Raw genomic sequence first — 23,968 nt, 5'->3', positions numbered from 1 at the left:
AAAACAAAAAGCAAAAGAACAAACAAACAAAAAAAACTTCATTTTGGGGGCCACAGAGCAACCTGGGAAGGATGGGTAGGGTCAGTCCAGAGAGGGGACCGGCTGGGGAGCAACCAGAAAGAGCCCTGCTGCTCAGGAACCCCGAATCCCACCCTGCTTTATTCAGCGAAGACAGCCCGCGATTTACCTTCTCATCTTCTCAACGAAGGAAACGAAGGACATTGCTACAGCTCCATCACCCTCATCAGCTGAGGGACAAGCTGACAGTGTGAGAAGACTCTGCTCTTTTCCTGTGGAAGGATGCTGGCAGTCCTGGAAAAAGCTGCTCACACGCGTTTTGTTTTTTGAGGAGTCCCACACGGTCTCCCAGGCTGGAGTACAGTGGCACAATCTCAGCTCACTGCAACCTCCACCTCCCAGGTTCAAGCAATTCTCCTGCCTCAGCCTCCTGAGTAGCTGGGATTACAGGCGCGCACCACCACACCTGGCTGATTTTTATAGTTTTAGTAGAGACGGGGTTTCACCACATTGAGTCTCGAACTCCTGACCTGGTCAGGCAGGTTGCAAACTCCTGACCTCAAGTAATCCATCTGCCTTGGAGCCCCAGAGTGCTGGGATGGCAGGCGTGGGCCACCCCGCCCGGCCCTCACACGCGTTTTTGAAACGTGAGTTTTGAGATGATATTTCTTTGTGACACCAATAACGCCACCCACACCCACAGCAGTTATTTCAGGCTTGTGTGGTGGGGAGCGTTTCAGTCACTTGTACAGCCTGGGGCCGTCCCTTTAGAGCTGACATTCTCAACCCTGAGGACAAACTGGGGTTTCCGGAAAGAATGAAGCTTTTGCACAAATCGCTCAGTCACCAAAGGGGCGACCTTTCACAAATTCATCATGATTTTCTTTTCCTGTCGGAGAGAGAAACGGATGATTCAGTCTGCAGCATATTTAAAAACTCGATCTAAATGCTTCCGATAAGACTCTTTGCAGGATTTTTAAAATGTTTTATTTTATTTCTTTTAAGACAGGATCTTGCTCTGTCACCCGGGCTGGAGTGCAGTGGTGCGATCACAGCTCACTGCAGCCTTCAAGTCCTGGCCTCAAGCAATCCTCCTGCCTCAGCCTCCCAGGTAGCTGGAGACTCAGGCATGCACCATCACACCCGGCTGATTAAAAAAACTTTTTAGAACCGGGCACGGTGGCTCACGCCTGTAATCCCAGCACTTTGGGAGGCCGAGGTGGGTGGATCACGAGGTCAAGAGATCGAGACCATCCTGGTCAACAAGGTGAAACCCCGTCTCTACTAAAAAAAAAAAAAAAAAAAAAAACAAAAATTAGCTGGGCATGGTGGTGCGCACCTGTAATCCCAGCTACTTGGGAGGCTGAGGCAGGAAAATTGCTTGAACCCAGGAGGCACAGGTTGTGGTGAGCCGAGATCGCACCATTGCACTCCAGTCTGAGTAACAACAGCGAAACTCCGTCTCAAAAAAAAAAAAACTTTTTAGTAGAGACAGTGTCTTGCTATGCTGCCCAGGCTGGCCTCAAACTCCTGACTTCAAGTGATCCTCACTCCTCAGCTACATGAAGTCTTGGGATTACAGGTGTAAGCCCCACCACTCCCAACCTTTTTCTTTCTTTTTGAGACAGAATCTCACTCTTGTGGCACAGGCTGGAGTGCAGTGGCACAATCTCAGCTCACCACAACCTCCACCTCCCAGGTTCAAGAGATTCTCCTGCCTCAGCCTCCTGAGTAGCTGGTATTACAGGCATGTGTCACCATGCCTGGCTAATTTTTTTGTGTTTTTAGTTGAGATGGGGTTTCTCCATGTTGGTCAGGCTAGTCTCAAACTGCCAACCTCAGGTGATCCACCTGCCTCAGCCTCCCAAAGTGCTGGGATTACAGGCGTGAGCCACCAAGCCTAGCCTTTTTTGTCTGTTTTAAACAAGGGTCTCATTGTTTTGCCCCAGCTGGAGTCCAGTGGTGCGATGATCATAGCTCACTGCGCTCAGGCGATCCTCCTGTCTCAGCCTCCCGAGTAGCTGGGACTACAGGTGCCCGCCACCACGCGCAGCTCACTTTTCTACCTTTTGGTAGAGACAGTCTTACTCTGTTGCCCAGGCTGGTCTTCAGCTCCCGGCCTCAAGTGATCCTCCCGCCTCCGCTTCCTCAAGTGCTGAGATTGCAGACATGAGCCACCACGGCTGACCTGGTTTTTCTCATTATCAACATCAAACGTAAGAGAAGAACCAGCTGGGTGTGACCCCGACCCAGATCTCAGCGACCGACGCCGAGCTAGACGGATGTGGGAAGGCAAAGATTACACATCACATCAGCCCTCTCGCTGACAGGAAATGGTCGTCACGGAATTTTAAAAATTGTATGTTTTAAAACCGTCCTGACAAAAGGCTTTTCATCGTAGGAGAGGATGCTCAACCTCGCTGGTTCTCAGAGGAACGAATGTTCAAACCATCATCAGATATCCCTTTTCATTTATCAAACAAAGACTGCAAAGCGTGTGGTCACAGCCTGCACCCAGGGGACAGCGGGGCGCGCACAGCGTCCTTGACCGCACATCGGCGGTGCACAAGGCGTTTGGGGTGACCTGGCTGCAGGATTAAATGTAAAATGACAGGGCTGGGCGCGGTGGCTCATGCCTGTAATCCCAGCACTTTGGGAGGCTGAGGCAGGTGGATCACCTGAGGTTGGCAGTTTGAGACTAGCCTGACCAACATGGAGAAACCCCATCTCAACTAAAAACACAAAAAAATTAGCCAGGCATGGTGACACATGCCTGTAATACCAGCTACTCAGGAGGCTGAGGCAGGAGAATCGCTTGAACCCAGGAGGCAGAGGTTGCGGTGAGCTGAGATGGCGCCATTGCACCCCAGTCTGGGCAACAAGAGCGAAACTCTGTCTCAAAAAAAAGGGGGGGGGAGCCGGGCGCAGTGGCTCATGCCTATAATCCCAGCACTTTGGGAGGCTGAGGCGGGTGGATCACGAGGTCAAGAGATCGAGACCATCCTGGTCAACATGGTGAAACCCCACCTCTACTAAAAATACAAAAAATTAGCTGGGCATGGTGGTGTATACGTGTAGTTCCAGCTACTTGGGAGGCTGAGGCAGGAGAATTGCCTGATCCCAGGAGGCGGAGGTTGCTGTGAGCCGAGATCGCGCCATTGCACTCCAGCCTGGGTAACGAGAGTGAAACTCCGTCTCAAAAAAAAAAAAAAAAAAAAAAATCACCCTGAACGCTGAGAGCAGCCCTCACCAGAGGCTGGAGCCCTGATCTTGGACTTCCCAGCCTCCAGAACCACGAGAAATAAATCCATGTTCTTTGTAAATTACCCAGTCCACGATCTTCTGTTGTAGCAGTACAGAGGAACTAAGACATTCCTCGTCCCTCTTACGTGAAATGTGACTCACTCGTAAGGAAGAACTGTTCCTTCTCCTTCTGTTTATGTATTTATTCAATTACTTATAGCAGTGAATCTCCTGCCTCAGCCTCCCAAGTAGCTGGGATTACAGACACTCACCATCATGCCCGGCTAATTTTTGTATTTTTAGTAGAGATGGGGTTTCGCCATGTTGGCCAGGCTGGTCTTGAACTCCTGACCTCAGGTGATCCACCTGCCTTGGCCTCCCAAAGTGCTGGGATTACAGGTGTGAGCCACGGTGCCCGGCCATTTTTTTTTTTTTTTTTTAGAGATGAGATCTGGTTCTGTCACACAGGCTGGCAGTAGCAGAATCACAGCTCACTGCAGCCCTGACCTCCTAGGCTCAAACGATCCCCCAACCTCAGCCTCCTGAGTAGCTGGAACTACAGGTGTGCACCCCCACATCTGGCTAATTAAAAACAATTTTCAGCCATAGGTCCTACTATGTTGCCCAGACTGGTCTTGAAATCCTCGCCTCAAGTGATGCTCCCACCTTGGCCTCCTAAAGTACTGAGATTACAGGTGTGAGCCACCTTGCCTGGTGCCCTAATTCTTTTTTTTTTTTTTTTTTTGAGAGGGAGTCTCGCTCTGTCACCCAGGCTGTGAGTGCAGTGGTGAGATCTCGGCTCATGGCAGCCTCCGCCTCCTGGGCTTAAGCGATTGATTCTCCTGCCGTGCCTCCTGAGTAGCTGGGACTACACAGGTACCTGCCACCCCACCTGGCTAATTTCTGTATTTTTAGTAAAGACGGGGTTTCAGCATGTTGGCCAGGCAGGTCTGGATCTCTTGACTGCATGATCTGCCTGCCTCGGCCTCCCAAAGTGCTGGGATTACAGGAGTGAGGCACCGTGCCTGGCCTGTGTTTAACTTTCCAAAGAATTTGGACTATTCCCAGGTGCTTTTCTTAACACCTGGCAACGTGGATGCCGGCACCTGTCACCTGCAAAGGGCATGGGTTTGTGGGGCAGGGACCTGCTCTGTCCTCTGCATCTGGCTCCCCAGTGTGAGTGGGGGCTGGGGTGGGGCTGGGAAGTACCTGCACAGTGCAATGGCTCAGTAGCAGCGGGTGGAAGTGATGAGACCGCCGGTGGTGAGAGTGGGGGACGGTCATGACAATCCTGGGCTGAGCCCTGCTACATCATCATCCTCCGTGGCTCCGAGACCCACCCGTGGGGGATCCACACGCCCCACTCCTGCCTGTCCTTCCACAGGTCCTCCCTCCAGAGCCTCCGCCTCCCAGGTCCTGCCAGAGCCAACACCAGTACTCACAGAACCTCTGTCACTTCCTGGAGACCAAAACCCTGTCCTTCCCCTCTCAGGGGAGGTGGGAGGCAGCAGTCACAGGACCGGGCAGTTAGGGTTTGGGGTTATTGATCCGTGATGGGGAAAAAGGCATGGCCAAAAACATCTTCTGCCCCAGAACCTGTGGCTGTGACCTTTGGTTTTCTGTCTGTGCAGATGGAATGAAGGATCCTGAGATTTGGAGCTCATCCTGGACCATCTGGGTGGACCCGAAACCTCCTGACAGGTGTCCTTATATTAGAGACGCAGAGCAGACACGGAGAAGAGGAGGAGACGGGGGTGTAACTCCGGAGGCAGACACTGCAGCGATTTGGTCACAGGAATGCCTGGGACCACCAGAAGCTGGAAGATGGGGAAGCACCGCCCTGGAGTCTCGGGAGGGGCGTGGCCCTGCTGGAAGATGGGGAAGCACCGCCCAGGAGTCTCGGGAGGGGGCGTGGCCCTGCTGTAAGATGGGGAAGCACCGCCCTGGAGTCTCGGGAGGGGCGTGGCCCTGCTGGAAGATGGGGAAGCACCGCCCTGGTGTCTCGGGAGGGGGCGTGGCCCTGCTGGAAGATGGGGAAGCACCGCCCAGGAGTCTCGGGAGGGGCGTGGCCCTGCTGGAAGATGGGGAAGCACCGCCCTGGAGTCTCGGGAGGGGGCGTGGCCCTGCTGGAAGATGGGGAAGCACCGCCCTGGAGTCTCGGGAGGGGGCGTGGCCCTGCTGGAAGATGGGGAAGCACCGCCCTGGAGTCTCGGGAGGGGGCGTGGCCCTGCTGGAAGATGGGGAAGTACCGCCCTGGAGTCTCGGGAGGGGGCGTGGCCCTGCTGGAAGATGGGGAAGCACCGCCCCGTCTCGGGAGGGGGCGTGGCCCTGCTGGAAGACGGGGAAGCACCGCCCTGGAGTCTCGGGAGGGGGCGTGGCCCTGCTGACAGCTTCATCTCAGACTTCTGAATAATTCTCTGTTGAGTAAGCCCCGGGTTTGCGGCACAGGGGGTGAGAGAGCAGGGGTGTCCTGGAACCTGCAGGGGCCCTGGGAAGGGGTGGGGGCCACAGAGACTCTTCAGACTCCACAGAGACTCTTCAGACTCCTAGTTCGGCACCCATACCTTGGGCTTTTTGTTTCGTTTCCTTTTGAGACGGAGTTTCGCTCTTGTCACCCAGGCTGGGGTGCAATGGCGCGATCTCAGCTCACTGCAACCTCCGCCTCCCGGGTTCAAGCGATTCTCCTGCCTCAGCCTCCCGAGTAGCTGGGATTACAGGCACGTGCCATCATGCCCGGCTAATTTTTTGTATTTTTAGTAGAGATGTGGTTTCTCCATGTTGGCCAGGCTGGTCTCGAACTCTTAAACTTAGGTGATCCGCCCGCCTCAGCCTCCTCAAAAGCTAGGATTACAGGCTTCATGTTTCTGAAGCAGCTGCTGGGGCTGGTGGGGGTGGAGGCTGTAGTGGCCGGAAGATCCCTCCTTCTTTCTCTGGAAGCTGCCGGGAGGGGAGCATTTGTCCCTGTCACCGAGTTAGCTGGGAGGCACGGACACCCGGAGATACCCACTCTTCCGCCCACCTCCTGGCCGCTGTCACCATCACACTGCCTGCAGCAGCAAATAATTTTATTTTCTCCATTAACAGAGCAGCAGCACCGAGTAAATCTAATCCATACATAACCCTCCACAGGCTGGTGCCAAGGCCCCAGGCATGTCCCCCACCTGCCTGTGTCCTGTGCCTGGCCTCTGGGGCCCCGGCACGCCCTTCGAGCTTCTCTCCCTGATAGTCATGACCAGGCTGTGACTCTGAGTTCCAGAGCAGCCTTTCGGGGCCAGGGGAGAGCTTGAGGTTGGGGGAGGAGTCGGGGCAGTGGCCACAGGGAGAGAGGGAGACACACCAGGACCTTAGCACAGTCATGGGAACCGTGAATCTTTTTTTTCTTTTTTGAGATGAAGTCTCACTCTTGCCCAGGCTGGAATACAGTGGAGCGATCTTGGCTCACTACGACCTCCACCTCCAGGGTTCAAGTGAGCCTCCTGCCTCACCCTCCTGAGTAGCTGGGACTACAGGCGCCTGTCACCACAGCAGGCCAATTTTTGCATTTTTAGTGGAGATGGGGTTTCACTACGTTGGTCAGGCTGGTCTTGAACGCCCAAACTTGCGATCTGCCTGTGATCCGCCCGCGTCGGCCTCTCAAAGTGCTGGGATTCCAGGCGTGAGCCACCATGCCCAGCCGGAAGCTGTGAATCTTGACTGTGTCGGGGTTCAAGCCGGAACTCTCCACTGCAGAGGAGGAGGGAGCCTGATCCGTGAATGGTGAGGTTGTGGAGGGGGGCAGCTGCAGGGGTCAGAGGCTGAATGTCAGGCTCTCCCCTACCCCAGCAGTTGCGCGGCAGGAGGTCCAGTGAGGACAGATGGATGAATGAAGGTCTCTGGTCAAAGCCTTCTCTTTCCACCCGTTCCTGTGGTGGCAGCTGGGGGGAGGTGGCTGCCCAATGTCCACGTATTTGAGAGCCTTTGAGAGGCACGGTGGGCCTGGGCACTGAGGGGCTGTCCCCACGGGAGACTGTCCCCACGGGAGGCTGCCACCACACCCTTCTTCTAAGCCAGGGCTGAGCACATTTTTTTTTGTAAAGGACCAGATTCTAACTACAGTGGGTTTTGCAAGCCAGGTGGGCTCTGTGGCAACTCTTCGGTCCGCTGTTGCAGGGGGCCAGCTGCCATATGTGAATAAATGGGCATGACCATGTGCCAATAAAACTTTATTGACAAAACAGGTGGAGGGCCGGATTTGGCCAGAGGGCTGTAGGTTGCCAGGCCTTGCCCTAGAAGTACCTGCTCTCAACGCAATGTACCCACAGCCTGAGTCTCTCTGATCTGCCATCCCATGGGGGGTCAGATTGGTTTAAGGGTCCCTATTTAGAAGGCTGTCCACTGACACCTCTGGTGGCTTCTGTGACCCACCAGAGCATGCGTCAAAGATGATTTTTGGTTCTTCCTCACTTTCCTCAGCAATCTCCCCAGAGCCTGGCACAGGAGTTGCACAGAAATACGGCAGCTGCAATAAATGGGCCCAACGCAGGTGCTGATCACGGAGTCTCACATACTGCCCGAGAGGCGAGACCTTGGCACTGGGGCGCCCGCCTAGGCCTGAGTGCAGACCTCGTCGGCCCTGCACAGTGGCACTTTTGGGGACCTATCCATTCATCTTTTATCCACTTGGCAGACAGCAATGGCCTGTCCCAAATTGCCTTCCTGTTTCAGAGCGTTTTGGAGAACAGTGGAAAGGGTGTTGCGGGCACCACCTGCTCCTGCCACGGTCCCTCTGCAACCTGGGGAGGCTCAGGAGGCCGACCCATCAGTCAGTGCCATACAGGGCCCGGGGAGGAGCGGCACCCTGAGGCTTTGCTTTCAGGCTGTGTCTGTCCCCGCACATAGGGAAGGCTTTTGAGGCTGAGAGAAAAGAGGGACGCAGTCTTTGTCGGGAAGTTGCGGTGGGTGGAAGGTCCGAGCCTCCTGTGGTCGCAGGCTTCACCCCACCCTGCACCCCTCCTCCCTGCTTGTGGCAGACAGGGAAACTGAGTCCTGGTGGTGTTGAGAGGATGCTGGAGGCAAGATGGCCCTGGAAAGGAGACAGCGTCGGGGCTGGGGTGCAGTCGGTGGATGAAGCTTTCCTCAAGGGCACCCTCTGCTCTGGACACAAGCTCTCGGCACAGCTGGCAGGTGGACACTCCTGCAGAGGGGACGCCAGGGCCCAGGGAGGGATGGCCTGGCTGGATCCCCGAGACCCCTGGCTACTGGGCCTCAGTTCCTCCTGGTGTCCCAGCCCCCATAACACCATAGACACACAAGGCCCAGTCCTGGGTCCCACCCCATCTTCACCCCTCCCTGGAGGCGACTTCGTCCTCTAGTTCCAACACCTGCAAGCTGACGGCCCCTGCCCGCCTGCCCCGGGGAAGCCTCCCCAGACCCAGGCGTCTTCGCCTGGAGGTCTCGCGTTCAAATCCAGCCCCCTCCCAGCTCAGCACCTCCTTCCAGGGGCTTGAGTGATCTGCAAATCCTATTGGCTGCCAGATAACGCACCCAGGGTCCAGCAGCTTCTCATGACACCGGACCCCTGCCCTGGTCCCTGGCTTCTGCTCTCACCCCATCTCCTCCCTGAAGCAGTCACCAGAGGGCGCCTGTGAGCACCTGAGTCAGGTCCCATCCCTCCCCTGCCCACAGCCCTCCATGGCTCCCACCTCCCTCGGGGTCAGAGCCCAAGTCCTCCCCGAGGCTCACCAGGGCCTGCACAGCCTGCCTCCCTCCTCCTCCTGCTCCCTCTGCTGCCACTGCAGGGGCCTCTTCACGGTCCGGCAGCACACCAGGTGCAAGAGGCTCACCTGAGGGAGGCCCAACTCTCCCGTGTTCCCTGTGCTGACCCTGTGCCTGGTGGGGGTGGGCACGCACTGGCAGAGACCTAGGCCAGGATGGCTGGGTCCCAGTGGCCACCCAGGGCGGTGAGCCCCAGTGCCCAGCACGTCCACCAGCCGCCGCCACAAGTGATGCTCCTGGGGCTCGGGCGTCACTGGAACCGGGTTGGGGACAGGGACAGGACAGCTGCTGGCTGGGACAAGTGAGGCCAGGCCCAGGCCTCCGGGAACTGAGGGGGAATTGTGGGGTTCGCTGCCTCAGCCACCCGGCCACCCAGCCTGGCCACAGTTGGGGGGCATGCCAGCTGTTGCATGTCGAGGACCCCGGAGGTGGGAGGGGAGGGATGTCCAGCTCTGGAAGCAAACCGCCTCCTGGGAGGACGGGGCAACACCAGCCCCACCCCAGGGAGACCCCGACATTGGTCCCCCCAGCACAGGCTCAGAAATGAAGACACTTTCGAAGGCGTGGCACGGGGGTTCGCAGTGCTCATGAACCTTTAATTCATTATGAACCTAGAGGCGGGGAAATTAGGCAAAAAATACAGCGCATCCTTCATCTCGGGTGGGGAAAAACCAGGGTGCTGGGTTTTGTCTTGTCTTTGCACAGAGTAAGACACAGAGACACCTTCGTGGGGAGAGTGTGCAGCTCCGGCCTGCCCTTCCGTGGCCCGTCCACGGGATGGGTGCAGCTCCCTAGGGACCACGGCTGCAAGGGCACCCGCGCTTCTTTACAACATAAATAGCATTTTCAAACAACATAAGAATACAGTGTCAGCGCCACGCTGGGTGAGGCTGCTGCGTGCAGAGGGACACCCCCACGTTCTGGCTGACACCCCCCACCTCCCCAACCCCGGCCCTCTGCAGGGTCACCGCCCCCCTCCCCCACCAAGGAAATGAAGGGCTTGCTCCTGCGTCTTGCTCCACCCCTTTCCCTTGGCTCTCTCCGGCCCGGCCCGTGCGGACACCCTCTCATAGGATAAACATTGCTTTATTTACCTACCTAGTTACTTTTTGAGACAGGCTCTCACTCTGTCCCCCAGGCTGGAATGCAGTGGCGCAATCATAGCTCACTGCAGCCTCAACCTCCTGTGTTCAAGAGATCCTCCCCGCTCAGCCTCCCACATGGCTGGGACCACAGGCGCGCACCACACCAAGCTAGCGTGTAAAACATCTGCAGTGATGGCGTCTCACTACATAGCCCAGGCTGGTCCCAAACTCCTGCCTCCACTGTTTTGTCTCTGTCATACAATGATCCCCTCCCCCCTCCCTCTGGCAGGAGACTGCTGAGGTGGAGAGAGCGCCGCAGGGAGTGCAGAGCTGGCGGGGGAGAGGCACCCGGAGAAGGCGCTTCTTAGCCTGGGCTGAAGGCCATGTTTTCTCTATCAGCTCAACCCACTCCTAATAGGCAGATTCCCCTCAGGTGACAGCAGTGTGGGTGGGCAGACCGAGGACACCTGGCCTCGTCCCTGCTCAGAAGCGGGTAAATGGGACCCCCAAAGGCCTGTCTTGGCCCTGTGCCCCCCGACCCACTCAGGGTCACACCTGAAGAGCAGGGAAGCTGCCCACACTCACCCTGACCAGAAGGGCCTGGGGCCTCCTCACCCTGAGCCGAGGGAGGGGCAGGGTGCTTTGTCCGCAAGGAAGCCTCTGGAACACCTGTGATTCTCTTGGGGGAGAGATACAAAGATAGACAAACCCGGGGGAGAGTTCACTCTGCACAGGTGGGCACAGCGGAGGGAGGCCCCAGACCCCGGCTTCCCCTGGCACACAGGGGCGCCCAGGCCTCCTCCCAGCAGGCGCAGAGGGGGACAGGCGCTGTTGCCCGGACTAGAGCGGGGGAGGTGAGGAGAGACGGTGGGTGAGTGACGGGGCCGGGCTCACCCCCCAGTTCCCCGGTGTCCTTCCCTGCCTGCTCTGCAGCCAGATCGTAGTATTTTAAAACAACAGCAAACAAAAACACAGCAAGCTGCTTCAGCCTCGCAGCGATTCCGGGTTCTGAGAAAAACGTGTTTTTGTTTTGTTTTGTTTTTCTTAAAGCCACAAATCTAGAAAACAGCTTTGGGGATATTTTCCTTTTTTTCCTTTTTTTTTAAACAATATGTATTTATAGAAAGAGCCTCACAAAGGTGGTTTATGTACAGAAGTGACAATCTCAAAGGTTGCTCAGTAGGGCATTGCAGTAGCACCTTTTCGAGAAGAAGAGAGCTTACATGGTTTAAAGTTCTGAGTAGTTGGGTGGGGTGCAGCCCCAGCTGGCCCCGAGCCCGCCTGGCCCTGCTCCCTGAGTCTGGGGCCCCGTGCGGCGTCCCGCTGGCTCCTGTCGCCCTAGGGGGCACCCGCGGCTTGGAGGTGGCCTGTTGGGGGCCAGGGACACGAGGACAGGAATTCACAGCAAGCGAACGCCCAGGGCGTGCCATGGCCTGCCCCGCCGGGCTGAGGGTCGCCTGAGTGGCCAGCTGTCCTAGAAGGGGGCTCCGGGCCGGCCCTGCGCCTGCAGGAGGCTTTCCACGAAGGCCACGTAGTCCTGGCTCCGCCCTGAGTCCTCCGTGGCGAGCGGGGTGCCCACACGTGGGCGCTTGGCGGCCTTGGCCTCCTCCCCCAAGAAGGCAGGCTCCTGCGGTGCCCCCGTGCTCAGTGACTGCGGAGAGCGGAAGTGCAGTGGTTAGCGTGGTGGGGGCTCTGCGCGGCACGGCCACTGTCTATGGCTTCTGAGACGAGCCGGCCAGACACAGACCCCTGATCGCTGGGGCTGCTGCTCAGCAGCTCGTCTTCATGCAACCCCCGATCCTGCCAGTGGAGGGAGGGATCCCGCACTCTACCCCAGGCTCTGGCCTCTAGTGGGGTGGGAGCCCTGGCTGGGGCTGGGACCGTCCGTCTGGCAGCCCCATCTGTTCCCTGAGGAACCCCTCTACAGCTGAGCAGCTGTGCCCAGGAGCAGGCACCTCCCCTGTGGGCTCTGCCCCTCAACGCCTCCCTTCTGCATAAGAAGAAAATAAAGAGGAAGCTGGTGAGGGCTGCGGGAGAGAAAGCCAGAGAAAGCCGGTGCGGCCCCTGCCTCCAGAACTCCTGCTCCCGCTTAATCAAGAACAGGCTCAGGAAAGCTTTCGTAGGCCTCCGACTTGGGCAAGCGGCTCTGCCTGTGCCCTGAAACCTGCTATGGCTGAGGCTGCCCCTTACAGGGCTGGGCGGCGCAGGTCCCGCAGGGCACAGGGGGCTTGATGGGTCTGCTCTGCATGGGTGACAGGGAGAGGGGCTGGGGATCCTCCAACGGGCATCACCCAGGAGCTGTGCACCTGGGCTCAAGGGAGAGGACGGGTCTCCTGAGAAGAGCCCAGGCCCGCTGTAATGGGGCGGAGCCAGCGGGATACCGACAGAGGTGAGGGAGTGCGGTGCCCATGCCATTGGGAGCTGCAGTCCATGCCCTGCCTCGTCCAAGACAGGCTCCCTGAGAGTCACCAGCAGCCACCGGGCTGGCCTTGCACACTCACCAGCCGAGAGCGGACCCTCTTGGGCAGTTCCTCCTCCAGGGTGAAGATGTCTCCTCGCTTCACCGTCAGCTGGGACCCATCCTCAAACTCCACCTGCAGGGGGGATTCGGCTCTCAGGGGCCCTGCATGGCCAGGCCAGCAGGTGCTCCAGGCAGGACCCGGCCGTGCGAGCTGGGAGGCTGGCCCCTTGGGTGCATGGGGCCCGCAGGAGGCCACATGCAGCGACGCCGAAGCTTGTGTCCACCTCTGACACCGCTTGAAGCAAACAGGATCAGCCTGAGGGTCCTGCCCCATGGTGGAGGATGGGACAGCCTGGGGCAGTGGGGGGGCCCAGAAGCCCCCACATGGAGAAAGAGCCCTCACTCCTCACCTCCTCCCAGCTCGACAAATATCTGTCTCCATGAAGACACAGCCCCAGGACAAGGGGACAGAGTCGCTGGGTGGGCACAGAGTGGGACAGAAGGCACAATGCCCTAACAGGGCCTGGGAGGCAGGTGAGGCCAGGTAGGGGGACGTGGGGGCCTGAGCTCAGGAGCCCCCGACCAGGAGGACAGGGCCCCTGGCTTATGTGTGGCCCCTGAAAACTGCTCAGTCACCTCTTCTTTTCAATTCAGAGACAAACCACACCCTTCCAGCCTTCCCAGATGGTGCCTAGTTCCAGGCGGCAATGCCTGATTGGCATGGGGCACTAGGGCACCCCGCTTCCTCCTCGTTAAGCTTGGTGCCAGCTCAGGCTCATGGAGATCCTCTTGGGGCCTCTGGCAACATGACACTGTCCTGTGAAGGGTGTGCCAGAGAGGGATGTGCGTCTCCAGGCCCATTTCATGACTGCGATGGGCCTGTGTCCCCGAGCCAGGAAAGGGGCTGTGGTCACTTTCTGGCTCCAACCGCCATTCTGCTGTGGGGGAACAATGTTCCCATCACAGAGGACTTGCTTTCTATGTTTAACAAGTCAAAACAAGTCGGGCATGGTGGCATGTGCCTGTGGTCCCAGCTACCCAGGAGGCTGAGGTGGGAGGATTTCTTGAGCCTGGGAGGCTGACACTGTAGTGAGCTCTAATTATGCCACTGCGCCCCAGCGTGGGTGACAGATGGAGACCCTGTCTCCATACAGAAGTGTCTGGGGTCAGATGTCCCAGGTGGTGTGCAGGGTGGAGGCCGGGATTGCAACCCCTCCCTCTCAAAGCAGGCACAGACCCTACCTCGGGGCGGCCAGGCCTGCTGGTCACTGTGACTTCTCCAGGGATGGAGACTGGGTGGGCCCTGGGGACGGCGTGTGTCAGCTGGTGGCGGGAGGAGCAGGGCTGGGAGTGCCCAGTGTGGATTCTGGGATGGCTAGTCACCTCTGGGCCGTGTCCTGGGGCGACAGCATGGATCTCCCGGGGATGTGTGGAGGAGGCTGCCGGGAACCGAGGGCCCGAGGCGCCACCCTCTGCCCTGTCCCTCCCATCTTATTTGTAAAGGGAAGCCACCAGAAGTCCCCTTCCCAGCACCTGCCCCACGAAGAGGATCCGGGCAGAGGAGTCCCGGTGTCCGAGCCCTGGAAAGTGATTCCCACCCCCCGTGTGGCAGGGGCAGCAGCGGGTTTTGGAGCTCCCACCCCAGGGGTCCGAGGGCCCACCCGGAGCCCTTCCCCAGCTCCCCAACCCTGAATCAGCCTCTTATGCTTCCGGCAGGTGCTGCACACAGATTCAGGCATGGCACGGAAGTGGCTTTGCCGGAAGGAGAAGGCGCAGTCTAGAAACTCAGCTCAAACTGGCTCAGATTTCTGGGTCAGGAAGACTGAGGAGACCCACCCCAGATTCTCAGGAGCACAGAGCCTCCTGGGAGGGTGGCGCTCACACGGCTGGGTCCAAGTGGGCTCCCGGGGAGCCTCCTGTGCTCAGGTCGTTTGGGAACTGTGGGCTGACTGGAGGCTCAAACGGGTTTCCTCCAGAGGTCTCCCTGGAACCTGCGCTGTCACTACGAGTCTCCACGGGGCGGGTTCTGAAGGCGGCGTTTGCTTTTTAACATTTGGAGGAAACTGGATACAGTAGCGGATGCAGGAAATGAGAGAGGCACGTGCCTCTGCCCAGGCTTTCCATGGGGACATTGTGCCCGGCGCTTCTCAGAAGCATCTTAAGGGTCACGTGCGAGGGAAAGGTGCTGTGTGTGTTCTGGACAGGCTGGGGGCTCATCCACTCGGTTCTGCGGTCACCAGGGCCCACTGGAGCCCCCGCTAACCAGTCCGCCCCCAGGCCCAGCCTCAGCCTCGGGAGCGTGGCGGGCAGCTCCAGGACACCTTGTTGGCCCCCGCAGAGGGCGTTCCCAGGATCCTGTGGCCGAGGTCCCCGCAGGCAGGCGGGCGTTCCACAGTGGCCTGCCGGCTTCCGATACCTCCCACTCCTGATTTCACAGCCCTGCCCATGGACACTCTGGAGACGTGACATTTTTTTGAGACAGGAACTTGCTTTGTCGCCCAGCCTGGAGTGTAGCAGCACGATCTTGGATCACTGAACCTCAGCCTACCGGGCTCCAGTGACCCTCCCAAGTAGCCTCCCAAAAAGCTGCGACTACAGGCCAGTGCCACTACGCCCAGCTAATTTTGTGTTTTGTAGAGGCAGGGTTTTGCCATGTTGCCTGGGCTGGTCTCGAACCCCTGGGCTCAAGTGCTCTGCCCGCCTCTGCCTCCCACACTGCTGGGATCACAGGCCTGAGCCCCACACCCGCCCAGCTGGCATCATCTCATTACTTCCTGTCCCAGTAGCTCGGCTTCCTCGGGGTGAGCTCCCACCCCGCCGCCCAATGCCGGCCCTGCTTGGGCTCTCGTGCTGTGAGGACAATCCCGGGAGCCCCCAGCACAGTCCGAGTCCATTCCCTGCCAGGGCAGGAAGGTTCCATCGGTTCTTCTGTGGGATGTGTCGTCAACACCCACCCTGAGTTTCCCTTGTCATTTTCAAGTGTGGCTGTGCACTGTGTACATTATAAATGGCTACTCATTCGTTCGCCTTTCCCATCATCTTCACAGGCTTCTGGAGGGAAGGAGGGAGCCCGGCACGTGTTTGGCCTATCTCTGCAGCAAACTTCCACCTCGTTCTAGAGATCCTGGCTCATCCTCCCCTGCTCGGAGTCTAGTCTGACCTGCCTGGGCCGGACTCCGAGGCTTGTCACCACCACACAAACCCCCACCCGTGTTGCCGTGCACCGCAAGCACCAGAATCTTCCCAGCAGAGATTTTTTTTTTTTTTTGAGATGGCATCTCACTGCCGCCCGAGCTGGAGTCCAGCGGCTCAGTTAGAGCTCATTGCACCCTCAACCCCCTGGGTTCAAGCAATCCTCCCACCTCCCGAGCAGCTGGGACTACAGGTGCACAGCACCATGCCCAGCCAATTTTCAAAATTTTATTGTAGAGTTGGCTGCTGGCGGCGGGGGGGGGGTTCTCACTCTGTTGCCCAGGCTGGTCTTGAACTCTTGGCGTCAAGTGGTCCGCCTCGGCCTCCCAAAGTGTTGGGATTATAGGCATGAACCACCGTACCCAGCCTAAAATTCCACACTTTTAAATAATTTCTCTTCCATAGTCATGAGAAGAAACTCGCTACCAATCTGACAAAAAAACCACCCCACGGGTACTGAGCTGTATACTCTGAAATGGTGAAAGGGTGAATTTATGTTAAGAAGAATTGCGAAGCTGTCTCGGAGGAAAATGTCACGCAGTGGAGGCCCCTTTTAGCTTTGAAACCAACATGCCCTGTGCCTCTGCATCAAGCAGGCAAGCCGAGGCTCAGCCAGGCCCCACAGGCCCACTCACCACAGCCCACACCACCAGTGCCCCAGGCAGAGGCACCTGGGCCAGGGCTGCGACCTGCCCATCCCCGCACCCACGGGAAGAGCTTGGTGAAGGCGTGGTGGGCGGCCAGACCCCCTACTTACCTGGTAGATGTGGCTGGTGACGGAGGAAATGAACTTGGCCTTGTAGAGGTTGCCATCGGTCCACCGGAGCTCCACCAGCTCCCCCTCGGAAGGGGGTCCCAGCCGGACACAGTCCCTACTCTGCAGGGAGAATGGGTGGGAGCTGAGGTGCTGGCCACACTATGCCAGGGGTTTTCGCCCCTCCCCTGTGCTGGCAAGCAAGGTTTTCTGCCTGCAGCCCCATGGCCGGCCGCGGAGGCCCAGGGGCAGGTGCGCAGGCCCCGCAGTGGGTCACGCTGCACCGATCAAGCTTTCTGCACGGCACAGTAAGCAGTGCTTTTCCTGAAGGGGCCTGGGGACAAGAGGACCCCATGAAGGGATCTGGAGTCAGGCTGTTCCCAGCTTCCTCCACCGCCCCCCGCCCCCACCCCACAGCCCGACTTCCCCCACCCCACCCCACCCGCACCCCCCAGCCCGACTTCCCCCACCCCACCCCACCCGCACCCTACACTCACAGTGACGCTCTCAGGGTACAGGTTGTCACTGTAGGAGCCGTCATCAAAGTTCACTTCGTAGCAGGTCTGCGTGGCAGCCCCGATGACGCGGCAGCGGTAGTACAGCCCGTTACGGTTCTTGGTGATGACCACCTGGCCTAGGGACACGGCCCTCAGGAACTGGACCTGGGAGGGTGCAGAGGGTGCGGGGGCAGGGGGACGGTCAGCACAGGCACTGGTGGGGGTGGGGAGCCGGGGTGAGGAGGCAGGCAGGCACTTACCGCGTGGCCCCCCGACTTGTGCTTGAGGCAGGTGATGGAGACCACATAGGGCCAGTCGTCCGGCTCCATGAGCACGCCGGCTGCGTGGGCACAGGTCACGTGGAAGGACGTGGAGCAGTGCTCATAGGAGCACTGGATGCAGGCGCCCGACACCTTCTTCATCCGCTTCCGGCAGTACACACATTTCTGGGGATGGGGACACAGACAGGGGCATGGGGCTGGGAGCTTCCCTACAGACCCTGGGGTGGAGGCTCCAGCCCCTCCCAGCACAGCCTTCAAGGGAGGCATTGTGGGAGGGGTCTGGTGCTCCGCCCGGCGAGGGGCCTCCACCCCAGCCCAGATCCCGCAGCCTCACTGGCCAAGCCCTCCAGAGCCACCAACCCGGCCTCCTGCCACTCAGCCCCCAGGGAACAATAGGCACTGGGACACCCAGGAGTGCCCCCCCATCCCCCCGTGTGTCACTGACTGCTGGGACAGACGCTGAGGAGCCCCATGTGGTGTCGCTCAGCCAGAGAGGAACCACATGGCGACAGAGATGTACCCTGGGGGCCCCACTGTGAGTGTAGGCGGCTGGCGCATGCCAGACTGTGGGACCCGGGATCCGTAACACAAGGGTGGCAGCCCACAGACACAGGAAGTGGACTCATGGGCACCAGGGTGGGGGATGGGGACGACTGATAATTTTTTGTAGAGGTAGAATCTGGCTGTGTTGCCCAGGCTGGTCTCAAACTTCTGAGCTCAAGGGATCCTCCCTCCTTGACCTCACAAAGTGCTGGGATTGCAGGTGTGCGCCACCGCGTGGGTCCTTTACGGTGGATTTTAATAAGAAGCCCCGCAGAGGAGCCTGCGTGGTGAGGGAGCACTACAGTGGACTTTCCAGCCGGTGGGGCTCACGCTGCAGCACCTGCCCGAGTCAGCACTGGGCCCTGGTGGCCGCCACACCCGTGCCGGGCCCAGCTAAGCATTTAATAAGCAGCACCGTCCCTGCTCCATAAACCACGCTCAAAAGCCAGATAAGCCACGGGCTGCAGCAGCCGGTCAACAGCATCGAGATCCTGCTATCCAACTGTCAATACCCGACTCTCCTGTCACACGACATGCGCCACACAGCCCTCCAGCGTGGCCTCCCCCTCCTGCAGGTGGGCCTGTGTGTAGGAGTCGCAGCTGTGCTCCCTGGGAGTCTGGGGGTGGAGAGAGGCCCCGCCTGGACACTGTCCAGTGGGGTTGCTGAGCTGTCTGCAACACATCACCACCCGCAGGCGTCCGCCCCTCGGCCCAGGCCTGGGAGAAACCTGCCCCTGAGGCAGTCTGGGTTTGGTGTACAGCACCATCCCCTTCCACCCTGTAGTGGCAGGCAGCCCATGCCCCTGAGTCTCCACGCTGTGAAGAGCGTGCCCCAGGACCCATGGGGCCATTTGTCAGGAGCTGCACTTGGGGCCACGGCCGCCCAGAGCCACACCCCTAATGTGAGGTCCTGGTCACGCCCTGCACTGTGGCCATGGGAAGGCAGGCAAGTGTTCTTCCCCATCACCTCCCTTCCCTGGAGCTGCAGTTTGAAGAGCCACTTCCAGTGCTGGCCTGACCCAGGGCAGTCACATGACACGTGCCATGTGCCACGGAGCCCTCCAGCACAGCCGCCTCCTCCTGCAGAGCTGCCAGTGTGTAGAAGTGGCCAGGGAGCCAGGGCCTATGGCGACAGAGATGTACCCTGGGGGCCCCAAGTTTGTGGACTGAGTCACTGGTGCCTCGGAAGCATCACCCTCGGGCTGCCAGCTTCCTTCAGGGCCTGGAAGGGCCCAGACCAGTGTTTGCTCCACAGTTCACAGCTCAGTGTCCTTCCTCGGAGGCCACAGAGCTGTGAGGATGATGCGTGGTGGGCTTTGGAGGTCTGCAGGGCGCCACGGACTGGAGGAGGCAGGTGGTCACCACTGGGTGACCTGACACAGTGTCCTCAGCCTGTCCCACACTGGGGCATAAGGCTACCCACCAGCCTGCTTTTACAAACAACCCCAGCCCCTGAGGAGCCAAGAGCCCCCCGCCCCCGCCCGAGCCCTGACTCCCAGGCAGGGCAGTGACAGTGTGGAGAGCTGATGCGACTGCCCCTCGAGCTGCCTCCTCCCATCCCAGCCCCTCCCCGACCTCCCAGCTCCTCCAGGGAGATTCTGCCCGCTGCCAGGAGCCAGCCCTGCGGGTAGCTGAGGGAGCTTCTTAGCTGCACACCTTGAGAACCTGGCGCTAACCTGGCCCAGGCAGGTGGACGACCAGCCAGAGGCCCCTGACTCACCAGGACTGCCTGCAGCCCCGAGCCACTGGCTCGGGAGTCCTGGAGACAGACTGATGGACAGGGAACCAGGCGTGAGCACCCGTGCCTGCAGCCTGCCGTGGCCTGCGAAGGTGGGTGGGTAGCTGGGCGAGCAGGAGTTAACCGCCACCTCCTTGCGAAGCTCCATTAGGCAGTACAAGCGGGCCTTGTGTAAAAGCATTTTAATTCATCGTTACAAGCACCAGTAATGAAGAGGCTGCATTCTGGAAATGTCAGAAGATCCATAAGGCGTTGGGGCGGGAGGATTTATCACTGGTGCCACACACCGCACCATCGCTCCACCTGAATAATGAGGCCTTTTATGCCCAAGTTTGTGGACTGAGTCACACGTGCCTTGGAAGCATCACCCTCGGGCTGCCAGCTTCCTAATCACCCGGCCGTGCCCAGCTGTGCCCGGCCAAGCTGGCATGACCTGCCTCACGCTCTGCCCCATGATTGAGGCCTCCCCTTCCAGATAAGCCTCGGTGACTGCCCGAGCAGCCCCGCTCAGGCACCTGTGGGCTCTGAGCGTGGCATCCCAGCCTGCCAGGCTCGTGGGCATCTAGCACCAGTGCCTGGGAGCCTGGGCTCCGTGGTGGGCTTCAGTCCGACCCTCATGGGTCTCCTCAGCAGACTCACCCTGCCAGCCAGATGTGTCTGCCTCCAGCCCCACCTCCATATGAGCCTGAATGTCAACACCAGGCACTGTGTCTGAGGTTGGAGGATAAACCAGGCAGGAAAACCACGCTGGACGCTGTGGGGTGCCACTGGCTGTGGGCCCAGCCTCCAGGGGCCCATGAGACACATGTGCAGAGGCCGGAGGGGATGGGGACAAACGTGTCCCCCCGTCAGCACTGCCTCACCCAATGTGGGACCAGCAATGTCTGCCCTTCACTCTCTCTCTTTTTTATTTTTTTGAGACAGTCTTGCTCTGTCACCCAGGCTGGAGCGATCTTGGCTCACTGCAACCTCCAACTGCCTGGTTTAAGCAGTTCTCCTGCCTCAGCCTTCAGAGTAGCTGGGATTATAGGCGCGCACCACCACACCTGGCTAATTTTTGTGTTTTTAGTAGAGATGGGGTTTCACCATGTTGGCCAGGCTGGACTGGAACCCCTGACCTCAGGTGATCCGCCCACCTCGGCCTCCCAAAGTGCTGGGATACAGGCGTGAGCCGCTGCGCCCTGCCTCCTCATCTACTTTCTGGGCCACATTCCAAGGCTCTGCAAGAAGCTGATTTAAAGGGCCAGCTAAGCGTCATTTTCCAGCAGGTGGGGACAGCCCCAAGTGCCATGTGCACAGGTGGACTAGAGGCTGTGGGGCAGAGGCGGCCCTGAGGGGCTGCAGCCCAGGCCACGATCGGCCAAGCCCTCCATGCCCCGGCCCCTCACCTGCACAATGGACACTGCGGGGCAACCTCACAGGCTCTCACGGCATGGATCAGATGCAGCAGGGGACACGGAGGGTGCAGGGATAAGGCTGCAGATCGACCAGCCCTGAGCAGCTGCTCATGCTCACATGGGGTGGTCCACGCTTTGGGAGTGGGCCCAGCTCACATTACTGCAGCCCTGCACAGCGGGACCGCTGCAACCCCACAGCGCAGAGGCGAACATCGAGGCACAGCAAGGGCGAGCAATCTGCCCCCAGTGCACAGCCAGCTGGTGGCCAGCAGTGACCACTTCCTGGCTGCACTCTGGCTCCAAGGGATTCTCCCTAGCGGGGGCTGTCACCACCGAGAGCAGAGGGAAGCCTCACAAGCCCCCAGCACGAGTTCCGCCGCACTGAGGAGGCTGCGCTCACCTACATGGGAGCCACGATGTGCACCGAGTGTGGAGCAGCAGCTCCTCCAACTCCACCACAAAGGCCGAGCCACCCGGGCACAAAATGGGCGAAGGAGGGGAGCAGATGCTCTCCAAAGACGGCATGCAGATGGCCAGTGGGACCCTGCAAAGGCGCCCAGCATCACCGACTGTCAGGGAAACACACGTCAAACCACAGCGGGACACCAGCCGCACGAGCTAGGGGCTGCTACAGAAAAAGTCCAAGGTAGGTGTGGGTGAGCATGAGGCAAGAGGAGAGCCCTGCACCCCGCGTGGGAACGGGAGTCCGTCCAGCCGCAAGGGACAGCAGTTCCTCCAGTGCTAAAAACAGAGCTGCCCAGCAGCCCAGTAGTCCCACTGCTGGGTCTGCGTCCATGGGAGATGGCATGAGGACACCTGAAGCACAACCACACTCCCACATCCGCTACAGCGCAACCCACAGAGCCGGAAGGCAGAGGCAGCGACGGTGCCCGCATAAACACAACACGGCCCATCACCCGGCACAACGTCACTCAGCCATCAAAGAAGAAACTCTTGCCGTATTTGGGTTGAATGAATATGGATGAACCTTGAAGATATTATGCTAAAGGAAGACACCACTTGCACCTGTAATCCCAGCTACCCGGGAGGTCAGGGCAAGAAGGTCTCAAGGCCAGGAGTCCCAAACCAGCCGGGGCAACATAGTGAGACCCCATCTCTTAATAAAAAAGTTATGAGTTAGCCTAAGTTTTTGGCATGTGCTCCTGGTTCCAGCCTCTTGCAAGGCTGAGGTGGGAGGATTGCTTGACCCCGGGAGTTTGAGGCTGCAGCGAGCTCTGACGGCACCACTGCACTCCAGCCTGGGTAACAGAGTGAGATTCTGTCTCTTTCTCTCTTTTTTTTTTTTGAGATGGAGTCTCACTCTGTCGCCAGGCTGAAGTGCAGTGGCACAATCTCAGCTCACTGCAACCTCCACCTCCCGCATTCGAGCGATTCTCCTGCCTCAGCCTCCTGAGTAGCTGGGAGTACAGGTGCCTGCCACAACACTCAGCTAACTTTTGTATTTTTAGTAGAGATGGGGTTGCACTCTATCTCTGGTTGGCCAGGATGGTCTTGATCTCCTGACCTTCCGATCCACCCACCTTGGCCTCCCCAAGTGGAGACCCTGTCTCTTAAGAAGCCAGTCGCAGAATAAAGACTGCACAATCCCTCTCACACGGCAGCAGAGTGCCGGGTGCCGGGGCGGTGGGAGGAGCTGCTGCTCGGCAGGTGTGAAGTCTCAGTGACACACAGCAGTGAACGGGCCGCAGAGCCCTGCTGCCCACCGGGCCCGTGACGATGCTGTACCGGACCTCAGATGCTCGTTAAGAGGGTAGCTGCCATGCTAAGCATCGTTACAACTTTTATTTTTTAAGACAGGGTCTGGCTGTGTCACCCAGGCTGTGTAACGGTGTGATCCCAGCTCACTGCAGCCTGGATCTCTGGGTTCAGGCAATTCGCCCACCTCAGCCTCCCAAGCAGCTGGGACCACAGGTGTGCGCCACCCTGCCTGGCTACTGTTTTTCATTTTTTATAGAGATAGAGTTTCACCATGTTGCCCAGGCTTGTTATTAGAAAAACAACCAAATTCAGACGGCCCAGGTGTGTAGGGGCGTGTGCAGTGCCTCTGCTTTTGTGGAAAAGTGGGAACCACGTGGGGTGCTCGAATCTGCAGAGGACGGCCGAGGCGCATCTGACGGGCCTGCTTGTCTGTGGCGCCCTGGATGCCTTCTGACTTTTGTACCTTGTGCCTCAGCCGACAATTCAAAAAGGAACACCCCTGCTGAAGTCGGTGTGACTGGCTTCCCGAGAGCTGCCCACCCCTGGGGAGATGCAGAGCTTGGAGGAAAGACTGCTTTGGACCAAGCAGGTGGGGAGCTGAGCCTGGCCGGAGGGTCCCAGAGGTGTGGGCAGGGTGGGCCTCAACCACATGGACCTACCAGCTTCCACCGCTGCTCGGGGATGGCGCTGATGTCCACCGGGTGGCGCTCGATCACGTTCAGGAAGCGGGCCTCGGGGACGGCGATGGCGCAGATCACGTGGATCCACCTGGCAGGGCGGGTGGGGGTGGTGGTCAGGGGTGCTTGTGAGGGCCTGGGCGGGCCACAGAGGGGCTGCGCGTGATGTGGCTGTGGGGACCTTCAGGGAGGTCAGGCATGTGTTCCTCTTCAGCCCCAACCACCCCATCCATGACACTGGGTGGTTATACAAAGGTGATGGTTGACCCCTGGGCACTGGGGTCACACCCCATGGAGCCTCAGCCCAGGGTGGGCTCCCGTCCAGCCCCCCAGCCCCCCAGGCCCACGCCCGGCGTCACGTACCTCCTATCGGTGGTCATCTGCAGCGCGCCTCCTCGAAGGTTACACAGGCAGCACTCCTGTGGAGAACAGACAGCTGTGGGTGAGTGCGGCTTGGGCAGGCTCCCTGAGACGCTGCATGGGGCCTGATCTGCCAACTGTCCCCAGCCCACGGTCCTTGTATTCTAATCTAGCAGCTGCCAAAGTGACAGTTGGAGTCCCTCAGGTTCCACGCCCTCAGGGCAGAGGTGAAGGAGGTGGAGGAACCCA

General features: G+C 59.2%; 1 protein-coding gene across 11 annotated transcripts in view; it reads right to left on the bottom strand.

Annotated features, from left to right (window-relative positions):
- Positions 1 to 9,583: 9,583 nt before the first annotated feature.
- The window catches only part of KDM4B (lysine demethylase 4B), a 181,158-nt gene continuing 166,773 nt past the window's right edge, over positions 9,584 to 23,968 (bottom strand). For all 11 annotated transcript variants that reach the window (XM_054249397.2, XM_054249398.2, XM_078361605.1 and 8 more), the window contains 7 exons: positions 23,723 to 23,778; positions 23,342 to 23,450; positions 17,265 to 17,450; positions 17,005 to 17,169; positions 16,511 to 16,630; positions 12,602 to 12,694; positions 9,584 to 11,751 (listed from right to left, as the gene is read on the bottom strand). In XM_054249397.2, coding sequence (XP_054105372.2) covers positions 11,575 to 11,751; positions 12,602 to 12,694; positions 16,511 to 16,630; positions 17,005 to 17,169; positions 17,265 to 17,450; positions 23,342 to 23,450; positions 23,723 to 23,778 — 906 coding nt within the window. In that variant the 3' untranslated portion in view covers positions 9,584 to 11,574. The remainder of the gene's footprint in view (positions 11,752 to 12,601; positions 12,695 to 16,510; positions 16,631 to 17,004; positions 17,170 to 17,264; positions 17,451 to 23,341; positions 23,451 to 23,722; positions 23,779 to 23,968) is intronic.

The sequence above is a fragment of the Callithrix jacchus genome, chromosome 22 (assembly GCF_049354715.1).
Source record: "Callithrix jacchus isolate 240 chromosome 22, calJac240_pri, whole genome shotgun sequence".
NCBI lineage: Eukaryota > Metazoa > Chordata > Mammalia > Primates > Cebidae > Callithrix > Callithrix jacchus.
Note: the sequence above shows the minus strand (reverse complement) of the source record. Positions and strands in the feature narration are given on the sequence as shown.